This window comes from Delphinus delphis, chromosome 10, assembly GCF_949987515.2.
Source record: "Delphinus delphis chromosome 10, mDelDel1.2, whole genome shotgun sequence".
Taxonomy (NCBI): Eukaryota; Metazoa; Chordata; class Mammalia; order Artiodactyla; family Delphinidae; genus Delphinus; species Delphinus delphis.
Window position 1 is genome coordinate 58,612,348 of NC_082692.2, and position 14,481 is coordinate 58,626,828.

The 14,481-nt window shown below is 56.5% G+C and overlaps 1 protein-coding gene across 2 annotated transcripts; it reads right to left on the reverse strand.

Annotated features, from left to right (window-relative positions):
- Positions 1–932: 932 nt before the first annotated feature.
- On the reverse strand, positions 933–12,476 carry VIPR1 (vasoactive intestinal peptide receptor 1). 2 transcript variants are annotated; one of them, XM_060021390.1, is made up of 10 exons: positions 12,374–12,476; positions 10,886–10,989; positions 10,327–10,459; positions 7,606–7,759; positions 7,012–7,072; positions 6,742–6,808; positions 6,277–6,368; positions 3,280–3,409; positions 3,007–3,048; positions 933–2,349 (listed from the first exon to the last, which is right to left on the reverse strand). In XM_060021390.1, exons 2-10 carry the CDS (start codon positions 10,978–10,980, stop codon positions 2,158–2,160), a joined length of 966 nt encoding a protein of 321 aa, XP_059877373.1. In that variant the 5' UTR covers positions 10,981–10,989; positions 12,374–12,476; the 3' UTR covers positions 933–2,157. The 2 variants fall into 2 exon arrangements, with proteins under 2 accessions (XP_059877373.1, XP_069397250.1); XM_069541149.1 differs by having other exon boundaries at positions 10,886–10,992; positions 12,374–12,430.
- Between the last annotated feature and the right edge of the window lie 2,005 nt (positions 12,477–14,481).

Genomic DNA, 14,481 nt, shown 5'->3' on the forward strand with positions numbered 1-14,481 from the left:
CCGGAGGAAAGAGGGGCTGCAGGAGAAATTCTGCTCGTGGTCACCCCTATTCCACTCCCACTCCATAGGCAGCCTGGGATGTCTGCTCATGACCTCTGCTGGCCAGGGACAGTGTCTCACCTTCTCCCCATTCCTGAATGCTCCACTACCAGGGGGTGGGGGGTGGGGAGCTTTTCACCTCCTGCTACCTCCGAGGTGGGGCCCCACTTCTGTCCTCCCTTTTTTGTCCCTGTCTTGGGTCTCTCTCTGTTTTATTCACTTTTTACCCTCCTGGCTGATAACTCTGCTTCTCCCCAGACATGACTCACTAATGGTGGGATTTCAGGCACGGTGGTGGATGGGCCAGGTCCGGGCAGGACGTTTGCAGGAAGTGGAAGCCAGGGAGGTCAGCTGGAGCAGTGGCTTTGAATCCATTCCTTGCTGACCAGCGTCATCTTCTTCGCCCTGCAGCCTCTGTGTCTAAACCTTTCTATTCGCTGTATTGTCTCTGTTTTGGTGACATCTGCTCTGTCCTCTATCTGCCACTTCTTGGCAACATGGTCATCTCACACCCCATGTGCTCCTTGGGTGCAGGTACCCCCATGTAACCACTTTTGGGACCGAGGGCAGCTCTGTCAGCTGTTCTGTATAGATCCAAGAATAGAACTATCTCTTCTTGGTTGGATTCAGGGGGTGGAAGGACACTATGAGGACGGGGTATAACTTCACCACACTCAGAGGAGAGAGGGTACCACGCAACAAGATGTGAGTTGAAAGCCCTTAGAACTGTGTGTTCCTCACATGGAAGCCAGAGGAGTGGTGGCATCTGGCTTCAGTGATGTCTTGGACCAGCCCTCCTTCGAAGGGGGGTGGGGGGCATGGCCGCAAGTTGGAAGCTGGTCTCCACTTTAGCCCACATGGGAACACCAACCACCAGGAAAACCAAGCGAATCCAACCCAGTGTTTATTGTTGCACAAGCCTGTTTGCAGTCCCAAGGGGATCTTCTGGCGTGAGTAGGAAGCCGTGTGGCCACAGGGGTGCAGGGCGGACACAGGACATGACAGCCACCAGGCTCTTGTCCAGATGATACATGGGCTGGGGGACTCCTCAGCCACACTCCAGGGAGGGTGGGGTGGGAATGGGGTTTGCGGGATGGTGGTAATAACAATATCAGTGGTGATACAAATAAGCAAGAGGATCCAGCTTGCTACAATATATAAAAGGCAGCAGTTAAGAGTCTGTGCTTTCACTTTCCCATCAGCAAGATCTGAGTTCAAATGCTGTCTGTGTGACAAGATGAGGTACCTGCTCTCTGTGAGGCTCAGTGTGAAATAGGGACAGTAGTGCCCGCCTTGCTGGGTTGCTCTGAGGATTAAGGGGCCCAAGAGTGTACATCTCTGAGCCCGGTCCTAATAGTTGGCACATAGGTAGGCAGCCAGGGGCAGCTCCCACAGCCCATAAGGATTGGTAGGGCTGGTGGCAAGCTCCTGGAATTGTTCCAGCCATCCCGGGATGACTCCACTTTAGCGGGGACTATGAAGATAGCTGCCCTCCCCAAACCAAAACCCCTCGTTTACAACCGCATCTGCCGGAGGCAGAAAAACTCATTCACCTTGAAGAGCTGGCAGCTATGAGGAGGCACTGAGGGAGGGGACCGCGTCTTTGGAGAGATGCCTGAATGGTGATGCTTAACCCAAAGGAAACTGACAGCAATGGTGGAACTTCAGGCACTGTCGAGGTGGCGGTGGCAGGTGACCTTTTGGGGCAAGACCTTTGTCCCCTCAGATCACACCACGTTCCCACATGCATTGTCAGGGGATAGGCGGTGGCCCTCCTCGGATGGGTAGCGAGATCTACCAGGCCGTGGAATCAGGTGAGAGTATGCAGATTTCTTGCCCTTAATGGGCGGAGGGGGCCTTTGGGGGCGGAGTCTGAAGACTGAGCTCCACCCCTCATCTTCTAGGTAGGAGCTCCCAGCTCTCCCCCATCGTCTCCCCAGGCAGGCGCAAGGGCAGCGTTCTCCAGGGGCTTCCGGACAGTGAGCTGGGGGTGCCCGGGCAGCCTCCGAGCTCAGGGCTGGGGCTGACCTCGCCTGGCAGGCCTTTGCCCCCGCTGCCGCGCGGGGTGGGGGGCGGTGCCGACGGGAGGGGCCGCCCACCCGCCTGGGCACCTGGAGGTCAGACCAGGGAGACTTCGGCCTGGAAGCTGGAGGAGCGGCGCGCGCCGGGGCTGACGCGGGTCAGCATGGAGACCTGAGTGCTGCACGTGGCCCCGCTGCTGCCTGCTGACGGGTGCTGGTATTTGGGTTTCCAACCCAAGACGCCCTGCAGATGCCAGCGCCGCCACTTCCGCCGCAGCTCTGCCTGCACCTGGGAGAAAGGAGCGTGGTCAGGCGCGCCCCTATGAAGCCTCCTGCACTGCTGATTGGGCTGCACTCTGTCTAGGGTGCGTGAGCCAGACAGTCAGAGCCTCTTGCGGAATCTAACTTGAAAGGTCAGATGCTACCTTGGGCAGTGCAGAGATGGGACCTCCTAGGGGCCAGGTCAAATCAAGGGATTGGAGTGGGGGGAGGTGGGAGCCAGAGAGGATCAGAGAATTCAGTCCAGGGAGGGAGAGGTATGCGGCCCAATCTCCTGATCCCTGCCCTCCAGCTCACCTTGAGCTCATCCCAATAGACTTCTGTGCTTTGGAACCAGGGCTCCACAGTGACTCAGGCTGCACTTCACCCATCCCCACCCACTCTGCACACAGCCACCTAACACAGCACTTCTAAAACTCTGATGTGCACATGAATCCCCTGAGGTTTTCTTAAGAGCAGATTCAGAGTCAGCAGGCCTGGGGTGGGCCCAGGAATCAGCATTCTAAACAAGGTCCTAGGTGCCGTCACTGATTTTCTAGTCTGAGGACCACACTTGGAGTAGCAAGGTTTGACTCTTCTTTGCTCTGCACATATCCCGTCAGGGGTTTTGGACCTTGGGGCTACCAGAGTTCTGTTCCTTGATCCCCAAGGTCTGAGAGGGGCTTACCTCGCCATTGAGGAAGCAGTAGAGGACGGCCACCACAAAACCCTGGGGAGGAAGGGAGCGGGAGAGGTGAGGTAGACAGACCCTGGGAGCCCCAAACCCTGCCCCACCCCTGTGTTCCCCTGGTGAAACAAAGGGCCAAACATACAGTTGGTGCTTAATAAATACTTATTGCAATGAAACGATTGGAATCTAGCGGCAAGAGGCCAAGGCCCCAGGTGAATTTCCTCCCTTAAAGCCCAGAGAAGAACGCAGCCTTAAGTCCACAGTTCATACCTGGAAAGACCCCACGACGAGCTCAAAGACCATTTTCACTTCAGCCTTAAAGTTGTCGGGGAAGAAGGCAAACATGATGTAGTGCACTCCAAACAGGGGGATCAGCAGAAGGGTGGACTTGGCCAGCCTCCTGGGGGCAGGGGAGGGGCAGGCAGTGGGTATGGGTGTCCACACGTGTACGCACATGGGGCACAGAAGACAGGGACAACGACCAGGTTGTGTGAGGATAGACTGTTGGTTCCCATCAGTCCTACGTCCACAACTGTTTCTGTTCCATATCTGCAGTGCCTATGACCTCATGCCCCCTGGGCCTCCTCTCTTGGACTTCCAGCTCCAGTGAAGGAGGGACAAAGGGAAGAGGTGGCTTTACCAGAACCCAAGGACAGGGCTACCTGGAAAAGGTTGGGATCCTATGGTAGAGGCCTTACTAAGTAAGTGCTAAAATCAACATGGGAGGAGTCCCTTGAATGAGATGGAAACATGCTGAGAAGGGCTTCTTGAATGAGCTTGAGCCACAAAGAGGTATAGTCAATGCCAGAGACCATGCCAGAGTCAATGCTGGAGCCGTGAAAGAAAGTCTGTAGCTTCCCTCCCCTTTGTCCTATCTAATACCCTTCCAGAGCCTCCCACTGGTCAAATTTAACTAGAAGTAAGTGGATAAAGAATCCTAGCCAATGTAGCTTGCAAGGAGAGAGAAACCCCTCTATTTTCACTTTCTGGAGGAGAGAGTATAAAGGAGGGCCAGGGCTCAATCCCAAGGATTACATGTAATAGTGGTATTTCAGGCTCTATGGCCGCTAATGGGGATAGTTTCTTGAGCAACAGGAGATCCTGGTTTCCCTTCCCCTGGTCTCAGTTTCTCCAATCTGTACAATGGGGCGAGTGTATGCTCAACGTGGTCAAGGAATAGAAGTGGGGCCCACTGGAAACTTGGAAGCGCTTTGGGTACTATGAAATACAGTGCATTTATGAGAGACCAATACTCTACTGGAAATGAGGGCGTTTGGGAAGGAAGTTTTTGTAATTGGGTTGCTACCACAGATGCCCAAGGCCACTTGGGAGGATGATGGGTGCTCAAGTTTGTGCCTGGTCACCAAGGATGACTCAGGGTCAACTAGTAAAGCCCTGTCTTTGGCTTCTCTGCTGTATCTACTTCCCCAGGAGTTGCCAACTTTTCTGGGATTACACCCCTTTCTGCCCCACCCCCGCTCCCCACACCAATACACGCACCCCCAGAATTCTCTGGAGGACCAGCTCCTCCTTCACTGGCCATGTGAGCTCAGCAGGGTCCACAGTCACTCTAAATGACTTGCCCCTTTCCCATGGAGCAGAGCTCATTCTGTTTCAGGCCTCCCAGCCACTTGACCTCATAGCTGGTCCAGGCAGTGTGAACCCACAGTTCCCTGGCTGGGAGAGGTCTGAGGGGTGAGTGTGTCTCTGCCTCTGTGTCTCCTGCCTTGGCAGTCAGTCCAGGTAGGCCTAGCCCCGGGCCTGAGGACCCACAGCAAACTGGGGGCAGAGGAGCTGGCCTTGCCCCTCCACTCCTTCCTGGACCTGGTCCCCAGACACGCCAGTGTCCCGAGCACTGCCCACCGCTCCTTGACTGCAAACCTATCCCACGCGCCTGAGGCTGACAGATGGAGGCTTTCTTTAAATTGGAGGCTTGTGGGGAGGTGGAGAGTGGGAGCTGACAGTCCCTCCGCGGGGAGCTCCATCTCCTACTCCCCCCACCCCTTCTGCCTGCCAACAGCTGTTCAGTTTCCACCTCACCCACGTGGACCTGGTGATGACCGGTTCTCTTTGCCTCAGATTCAAGCCCTTTCGAGCAGTTGTATGTTGGGGAAAACAAGGCCCCACAGGGAAAGTAGAGGAGGAGGGGGCACAGGCCTGATGTGCTACCCCCTGGCAGACTGCAGACCCCTGCAGGGCCTTCCTTTCTCAGACTGGAAGGGAAGCTCCACCTCCACACCCCGAGGGAGGAAGTGCTGTCACACCAGGAACGGGAGTCTTAGTCTCATCAGAGAGAATCACAGGATTCCAGAATAGAATCCTAAATCCAGCAGCTCGTGACATTCTAGCCAGGAATCTTAGAACCACAGCACAGATTCCCCAGAAAGAAGCCAGGCCCAGGAGAACATTCTGGATCACAGGACTGGAAGGCCGCTGTAGGACACCCCAGGTTTGTCTTGTCTGTGCAGTGCTGATAATCTCCTGTTCCCATCTGTGGGCACACAGACCGACTCACCCTCCCACAGCCACCCCATTCATGTTTCTGTAGCTCTGTCTTCCAGCCTTGTTGTTCTCATGAAAGCCTGCCTGTTCTCCAGGCCCCCCAGGCACAGGAAGAGCCCTCACACCTTTCCAAGCAAGGATATGACCCCTGTCCCACAGACACCGTGCCCTCCCCCTGCCAAGACGATGTGCTCCCAAACTCCAGAGGAGGAGGGAGTATGTGTCAGTTTCCTCATCTGTGAAATGGGGACAATCTGGAGGAGACCGTACAGACGGAATGAGATGATGCTTGAACCCCGTTGCACACACCTGGCATGTAACCTGTGGATGCCGTTACTACTCTCAGGGAGGACTGAGTCCCGAATATGGCCATTTCCTTGGTAGACTGGGGGCTCCCCCGGGGCATGCATCTACTGTGCCCCTTTTCTGTGCCAGGCCCATGCCAGGGACTGGGCACACGGTGTGAACAGGACACAGGTTATCTACTGTGTTCTCGAGCTCCCTGGCTTGACAGTAGATACGCAGCGGGGCCGATCACCTGCTAGGTAAGTCATGCAGGAGAAGCAGACCTGGGACTCACGGGCCTGGTGAGGGTGGGACTGGGCAGGGGACACTCGTGCACTGAGCCAGGCCATGGGGGCAGAGGTGGGCAAGAGCAAGGTGGGTTTTTGATGATTCTGGAGGGGGGCTTCCAGGGGACGTGGGATGATTTGTGGACTGGGGCTGGGGATACCGGGAGAGCCGGGGCCCTGGGCCCATACTCACGAGTATGGGCTGCTGTCACTCTTCCCGACATCTGGGGCCCGCAGTTTGTGAACCAGGATTCTGATGATGCGAATAAAGAGGATGAAGTTCACCTGGTGGGTGGAGGCCAAGGTCGGGTGGTCAGAGAGGGGAGGCAGGGTGTCCAGCCCCCTGGGCTGATGGCCTGTCTTCTTCCCCAGGGCCCAGCTATCCATCCATCTTACCTCTCCCCTACCTCTTCCCGCTTTGGGAAAGTCATCCAGGAACTCTCCCGCACACCCCTAAGGGCTGGGCCTCCCAATCTGCTTTCTCTACTCTAGAGGAAAAACTGGTGGGGAAAGGGCTGGGGACAGTCCTGCATTAGGCATTGGGAAGCCTAGGGTTCAGTTCTGACCTAGACACGAATTTCCTGTGGGACCTTGGTCAGTTGTCTACCCACTCTGGGCCTCAGTCTCCCCGTCCCTAAGTGGTGGGAGGAGGTCTTACCAAGATGGAGGCGAGGATGGGGGCCTTTATGATCCACCACAGTGAGGAGATGATGGTGTCCCAGCATCTGGGCAGGGTACGGTGGGGGAGAATGAGAGATTGTCCTCGGCCAGAGAGAGTCAGCAGTCCTCCTGTTGTCCCCGGCTCTGTCCCCAAACCCTTTAGAGACCACTGGTCCAGAGTCTGTTACTCCCTGGTCCCCCTCATCCCACCCGCGGGATCTGCCCCGAGTGACAGCAGCCAGGAGGAGGGGGGGGGGTGACAGCTCACCCGTAATCCTCAAAATGGATTCTGATGATGGTCCACACCATGGTGAATGTGCTGGGCACCCCTGTCAGGGCCAAAGGAGAGAGAAAGAGGAGAGAGTGTGGCAGGAAGAGGGGGAGATCGAGGAGGAAGAGCCAGGAAGAGGCAGGGAGAGAAAAGGGTGGGTTTCCAACGTGGCCACGTACGGTGGCATATATAGGTAGCTCAGTGCGCAAAGATGCCTCATTGAGGGGGTGAAGCTCTATGTCTGAGGGACTGTGTCTGCCTAAAGGGGACTCGTTTTCTCATTTGGGCAGAGGCACTGTATAGATTAGCAGCGGCCCTGTGTGTTTCAAGGCCTGGAGGGGAAATGGAAGGATGCTCAGAGAACCTGTGTGTTCCACGGGTCAGCTCGAGGTGCAGCCGCAGCCAGAAGGCCCTTGCCCAGGGGTCAGACGACGGGAGGACTTTTATCAACCCACGGCCAAGTGCCTTGCAGGCAGGATCTGCAGCCCAGCAAGACCTAAGGCAGCAGGCTGGGTTGGTACCCACCCCCTAATGAGCTCCCCAGGCTTTGCCCCCTTGTTCCCAGCCTGGCAGCCCTCCCTGGTACCATACCCCAGCCGATGAATATGTACCCCCAGAAGTACTTCCTCTCGGAGAAGAAGGAGACGGCGAGCAGGGTGTGCAGGTAGAGGCCCTCCACCAGCAGCCAGAAGAAGTTGGCCATGACACAGTACTGGAATAACACCACAGCAGCCTTACAGCCCACCTGCAGGGGGGGGAGAAGAGGGGGGCCCAGTGGAGCTAGCAGGGGTCCCTGCCTGCCCACATCTCTGTCTGGGGTGACAAACAGGATTGCAGTACAGCCAACTTACTCTCTTACTTATTTCTGTATTATTCCCTTAGAAATATACTCAGTGGTTTTCCCATTATCCCTAATTTTACATCATCTGATGCTTTGGAATAAGCTTGCAATTTTAATTATCCACCCATCAATTTATCATCTATTCATCTTCCTATCTATATATCTATCCACCCACCTACCCATCCAACCATCCACCTACCCACCTATCTATTTATCCATTTATTTACCCATCCACCCACCAGACATCCACTGCCAACTCACCCATCTATCCATCTACCATCCATGCATCCAACCATTAACTATCTATCTGCATCCATCATCTTCCATCTATCAGTCCATCCACAGACTCACCTGTCTCTCTCTCCATTCATCTACTATCCACATACTAGACATCCACTACCAACCCACACACCTAGACATCTATCCATCCATTCATTTATCCACTTGTCCATCAATCTGCTCATCCAGCCAACCACCAATATACCCCCACCCATGATCTATCCAATTTTTCTTACTTTATCCATCTATCCTTCCACTTAGTCATCCACACACTATTTACCCCGTCGTCCAGCTACCAACCCATCCACTTACCATCTCCGCTACTCATTTATCTTATTCCTATTACGATTGAAGGTAGCTGGAAGACGTATGAGGGAGAATTCTTGCTTGCATTAGCAAGAATCCCTTGAAAGTGTAGGGATATGGGCTGTGGACTGTGGAGTGGGGTTTAGATGGAATTGTTGGGGGAAAGATGGGGACGGAGAAGAGGGAAGAGGAGGGTGAAGTAGAAGTTAGGAAAAAGAGGAGAGTGGAGGGATGATCCTTCCTCCTGGGGGCCAGAGGAGCTAGAGGAAGAAGGGGTTCCCCAGGCAGGTGAGGACAATGGAGGAGTTAGGGAGACCCCTGGGCAGGGAAATCAGGGGCTCTGGGCGGCCCAGCTCGCATGATTAGAAGGTCTTCTGGGCCATCTGTCCTCTCCCAGAAACTATCTGCCATTTCAGATTGAGCCCAGATACCTGTAAGCCAGAGCTTAAAGCCACCCTCTTCCAGGAAGCCCCTCTGCTTTCATTCCTCCTTGTACCCAGAACACAGGTTCCCACCCTTTCCTCCTGTGCCGTCGGCTTTGAGGCACCCTCAGAGAGCAGCCTACCCTCCTCTCCCAATGGTTGGAAAGTCCTTCCTCAGGTCTTACTTCAGTCCCTCCTGTTACAGGCAGTCTGTTTCCCCCACCTTCCCTCATCTGCTTTACAGCAAGAATAACTCAGCTCTTTAACAGGACTATTAGCTGTGCTTCTCCTTGCCTTGGAAAAGCTTCACAGAGCTGCTAATGAATCGGGAAGCTCATTTCCACAATTATCCTCAACAAGTGCGCCGGCGGCTTCAGGCTGCTCCCCAGGCTCCGGAGCTCACACCGCACAGGTCTGAGCCCTGCTCCCAGGCTGGATCATCTGAGGCGCTCTGGGAATGGCCAGCGTGGCTCCCCTCCCCCTTGTCGAGATGCCTGAGATACCACCATCACTCTCTGGAGAATTTTTTTTTTTTTTGGCCACACCTCGCGGCTTGTGGGATCTCAGTTCCCAGGTCAGGGATCAAACCTGGGGCCTTGGCAGTGAGAACGTGGATTCCTAACCACTGGACAGCCAGGGAACTCCCTGGGGAGATTCACTTTCAATTTCACTCTCTGGGAGAAGGTACTTCTGACCCCTGAAATAATGCACTGTCTCTGAGGTCACTCATGAGGCAAAAAGTCACTGACCACAAGGGACGAATGGGAGCCAGGGCTGGTCTTGAGCTCCCTGTCTCAGCTCAGGGGGCACTCAGGGAAGAGGCCCTGAGCACAGAATCACCTGCAGATGGACCCCTTAGTGACGGGCCATGAATTCCTTAAATGCTCTCTTAACCTCCCTTGCCTAGGATGGTCCAGAGTGACTAAGGGCAGGGGAAGAATAGAAGAAGAGGAGGGCTGTGTGGGTTTGGACTGGCTCCAGAAGGCAACGGGGGGAGTAGGAAGGGGGGCACGGTGAGCAGAGCCATGGGTATGCAGATGGCAGAGAGGAGGGATGGAAGGAAGCTTGAATGTCCTTGCACGACGGGGAAACTGAGGAAGGGATTTCCCTAAGGTCACATAGGAAGTTAGCAGCAGAGGCGGGAAGGGGGCTGTGGGCTCTGGCACGAAGTGTACCACTTTGCACCCAGGAGAGGTGTTTTTCATTGGCAGGAGTAGGTGTGTGAACTCCCAGATGGCCAAGCAGCATCTCCTGCTGCTGGGAGGGAAGTGGGATCCAAGGAGCTGGCAGGCAGGGTCGGAGGGGGGCCATCTTTGGAGAGAGAGAGAGAAAGAGAGAGGGAGAGAAAGAAAGGGAGAGAGAGAGAGAAAAAATGGGAGACAGGAGGGAGGAGAGGGAGAAGAGGAGATTCAGGTGACAGATGGCAGAGGTGGGCCAGGGAGGTGGGCCTGGGCAGGTCCTCACCGAGCCCTTGGAGCAGTGGTCCGACTCCCCGCTGTCGAAGAGGGCCAAGTCTTTGATGAAGACAGCGGTGGCCCTCAGGATGAAGGATACGAAGAGATGGATGTGGATGTAGTTCCGCGTGCAGTGGAGCTTCCTGTGGGAGGTGGCCAGATCCAGGAGGCCGAAGGGGCCTCAGACCCCCACCCCAGCCAACAAGTCCAGTGCTCTGAGGAAGGGTAGGGCTTGTAGCCTCTGGATGCAGACCCCACCCCGAAGGGGGGTCCTGTCCCCGGGTATCCTACCCATGTGTGCAGCCTGGCTTGCAGGTGCCTCCTTCCAGGGCACAGGCCCCGCCCTCTGGTGCCCTATCCCCAGGCACAGGGCATCCTGTGAGGGATGAGGCCGACACAGGTGAACACTTCGAGCACCCTGCTGTCTCTAGGGGAGGCTGGCCTGGCGGGGGCGCTGGGGAAGGACTGTGTGATGCCTGGGAGCTGACAGTGGAGGGGGCAGAGCATGCCTGGGTGAGGAGTGACCTGGCTGGTCTGCTTTGAGACCTGTTGCAGGAGCTGGTCCTCACCTGAACAGGCTCAGGATGGCAGTGGCGACAAGGAGGGTGGCGAGGGACAGGCTGTAGCCGACGGTGTAGCCAGTCTTCACAGAACTGTAGAACATTGTCTGCTGCTGCTAGAGGGAGGTGGGTGAGGATCTTGGGCGGGGGTGGGGGGACTCACCTAGGGGGTGTTGGCAGAGGCGGGGTGCCCTATACATCCTGCCTCCCATCCCTGCCTTGACAGATGAGGAGGCTGAGGCCCAGGGCTCCCAGGAGCAGCTGAGTGGCCCCTTCCAGTTCCCAGAGCCCCTTTCTCCCTGGTTTCCACGGATGAGACAGCACTGCTTCCCAGGGTCGGGCGGGGGTTGAATGCCCTTTCTCTGCTCCTTCACAGGGGAAATGTCAGTGGGGGAAGGGGCGAAGACCTCACACGATCCACTGGTCCATCCATTCATTCTTCAGTCACGTGTCCAACAGCCCTTCTGGGCCAGCTCTGGGCTTGGCATCCTCAAGCACAAGACTGCTTGCCCTTCAGACCCCCCACAGGAGGCCCTCTCACCAAGTGGCGAGGAATGGACAACGGTAAAGAAGACGCTAGGGGGAGGGTAATTTCCCATTTGGGACTCTCAGAGGCTGGATTTAGCAGGAGGAGGGCAATCTGGCCTTTATGGGGAGGAGGGACAAAGCTGGACACCAAGGGCTTCCTGCTGGCCCCTCCCCATGGACACACACGCAGAGCCATGGTCACTGGGCCGCCCCTCCTTCCTCCCCACCTTCCACACCCTGCTGGAACAGAGGCCAGTGGTCAAGAAGGATCCTGCCCGAGGATCTGGTGGGCTTTTAAGGCCTCAGAGGAAATTGCTGCCCTTTTGGGAGGAGTGAAAGCCTTGTCTGTGAAGGGCTTTGGGGGTGGGACAGAGGTCATCACAGACAGACTACATTCACCCACCAAAGCAGCGAGGGACTCCTAGCTTGGGACTTCAGTTATACACCAGCCTCCCCATCAATATCCTTCCCTGGCTCCTGGCCCCACATCCTTACAGAAACCACCTATGCTCCACCTGCTCCAGGGCAGATCCCCATCCTGGGACTGAGGACAATGGTCCTGTCCCTGTCCCTGCCCCTGATTGGCTCCTGGGTATCTGAGGCTGGTTCATTCCAGGATCCGCACCTCAGTTTCTCTTCTGCGTGTGACAGGTGGGATGGGCTCTGTCTGCCCTGCCAGGGCTGGATCAAGGCTCCCACAAGGGAGTGGAGTGGCCTAGCCTGGGAGTGCTGCTTCTGCTTTGATGCTGTGAGTCATCCTCCTGGAAGCCCCCTCCTGGACCCTGTCAGGGGAGCCAGGGGATGCGCCCCTGGGAATGCGGGCCTGGAGAGGGAGGAGGCTTGAGGAGGGCAGACCCTGGGAGTCCTGACTCCGACATGGAAGGCAACTGTGCCCCTTGGTGGGAGAGAGTGGAAGGGGCTAGCAGGCCCAGGTACTCTAGCGTGTGTGTGTGGTGCACTGAGGCCCACCTCGTCCAAACTCGATGCGTTGTCATCCAAGCCACAGGCAATGGGGTAGGGACCAGGCTCCAGGGGCGTCCAGCCCTCGTCAGTGCAGCTGCGGCTCACGTTGCGGCCTGGGTGGAGGGCAGGGGCAGAGAGGAGAGAGGTTGAGGCAGGGAGTGGGTAGGTCGGAGGAGTAGGCATGGGGCCTGGCTGTCTCTCTGCTCAGCCCTACTCTCACCACCCCCGCGGCATCAGGCTCCAGCTGTTCTGACCTGGACACCCAGGGCATCACGGGGCAGCCTGGGGCAGGGAGAAGCACCTCCAGGGTGGCCAGGGGACGCACCAACACAGATGACAGCCAAAGCAGACATTCCTGCCCCTTGTCGTGTCCGAACCTGACCCCAGGCGCAATTTAAACTCTGATCCTTGTCACGAGCAGCCTGGATCCTTGGCGTGGAACGATCCCTGACCCTTGTCATGAGCTGAATGCTGACCCCCGTCACAGGGCCATGGATGCTGGTGTGGCAGATGCTTCCCTTGTCTGTCCTGTAGGTACAGACAGCAGCCTTCTGGCTGCGGCAAGGGGCCCAGGCCTGCCCAGCCCTCCTGGGTCAGCCTGCCTGGGCCTACGGGCCTGGGTTTCCTCCCACGCCTGGGGGCTGGGGGTTCAGATGTGCTGCTGGAGAGGGACCAAAGGTGAGGCAGGAGGTGGGTGGGCGTCGGAGGACCTCTGATAAGGGCACAGGTGTGAAGTCCTCACACACGGAGAAGGGGCACACGCCCAGGCAAAGGCAAGTATGAGAATAATTGAGCTGCACACCATTGCAGAATCTCGGGGCTGAACCACTAAGGCTGGGGTTCCAGGACAGTGGCACTGTCCGCTGTCCCCGGAGGACCAGGGCTGCAGCAAAGGGGCAGGACCACTGAGCGGCCATGTGAGGTGAGGGGTGACCCCAAGGCTCCCCACTCGCCAGGGAGGGGAGAGGCTGAATAGAAAATGGGTGAGCCAGAGAGCTCTCTGCCCCCATCCCAGGACTCATTACAGAGGCACTGAGTCCGGGACACAGCCTTCCTGCCAGACTTGTTGTGGGAGAGGAAAGGAGAAGGAGGAAGGGGGAGGGGAAGGAGGAAGAAGGAAAGGAGAGGGAGGGAGGGAGGATGAGGGGAGAGAGAACAGGTAGGAGGAGAAGGGGGTAAGAGGATGAGGAAGAAGGGGGAGGGGAGAGAAAAGCAGGGAAAGAGATAAGGTGAGGCGATGAAGAAGAGCTGAGAGAGAAGATGGGTCCTGACATCCTTGCCGTCTAGCTCCTTTCTCACCTGCACCACCACCATCAGCACCTCCATCAGCACCAGCATCACCATGACCATGACCGTCACCATCACCACGATGCACGTTTTGAGAACTTTTCCCAGGTACACGGTACAGAGCACTTCAGGCATATTGTCTTTTTGAAGCCCCTCAACCACCCAGTGGGAAAGTAATCCCATTTCACAGTTGAGAAGTAGGGCTCCAAGAGGCTGGTCACTTACTCAAGGCCACGTACATAGGACAGGGTAGAGCAGGTGTGGTCCCATAGTCTTCCCAGGTAACCTTGGCCCTCATCTGCACTGAGGTGACTGAGGACTTGTTTCGGGTGTCCAGGTGCAGAGCTGTAGGAGGCGTCAAGCCATCCCGAGCTCAGGGAGGGTCACTGTGCATATGTTTAAAATTTCCAAACCTTGCCGTGTGCTCAGAACATCCCAGGTGACTCCCTATTCCCTATTTCTGTAAATCCTCCTGGCCACCATTTGAAAGAGGTTCTTGTCACCCTACTTTATGGACGAGGAACTGAGGGACAACTAGGGGTAGGGGGATAACCAGGAAGGAGCAGCCCGTTGGGTCTCTTTCCACTGTGAGGTCCCAGGGGTGGCAGGAAGGACTTTGCTGAGGAAGGGACCCTAGGTTGGGCCAGTTTCTTGCCCTGGTGGCCCACTTCTGCACAGACCTCCCAACCGCACTGCCACAGGAGGCTCCCAGGGCATGAGAAAAATCTTCACACTGCCCCTCTGCACACCGCCCCTCCTCACCCCCTCAGCTTTCTCCCGTTGCAGCAGAGGGTGGGCCGGCCTGGAGGCTTCAAGCAGCCACTCAT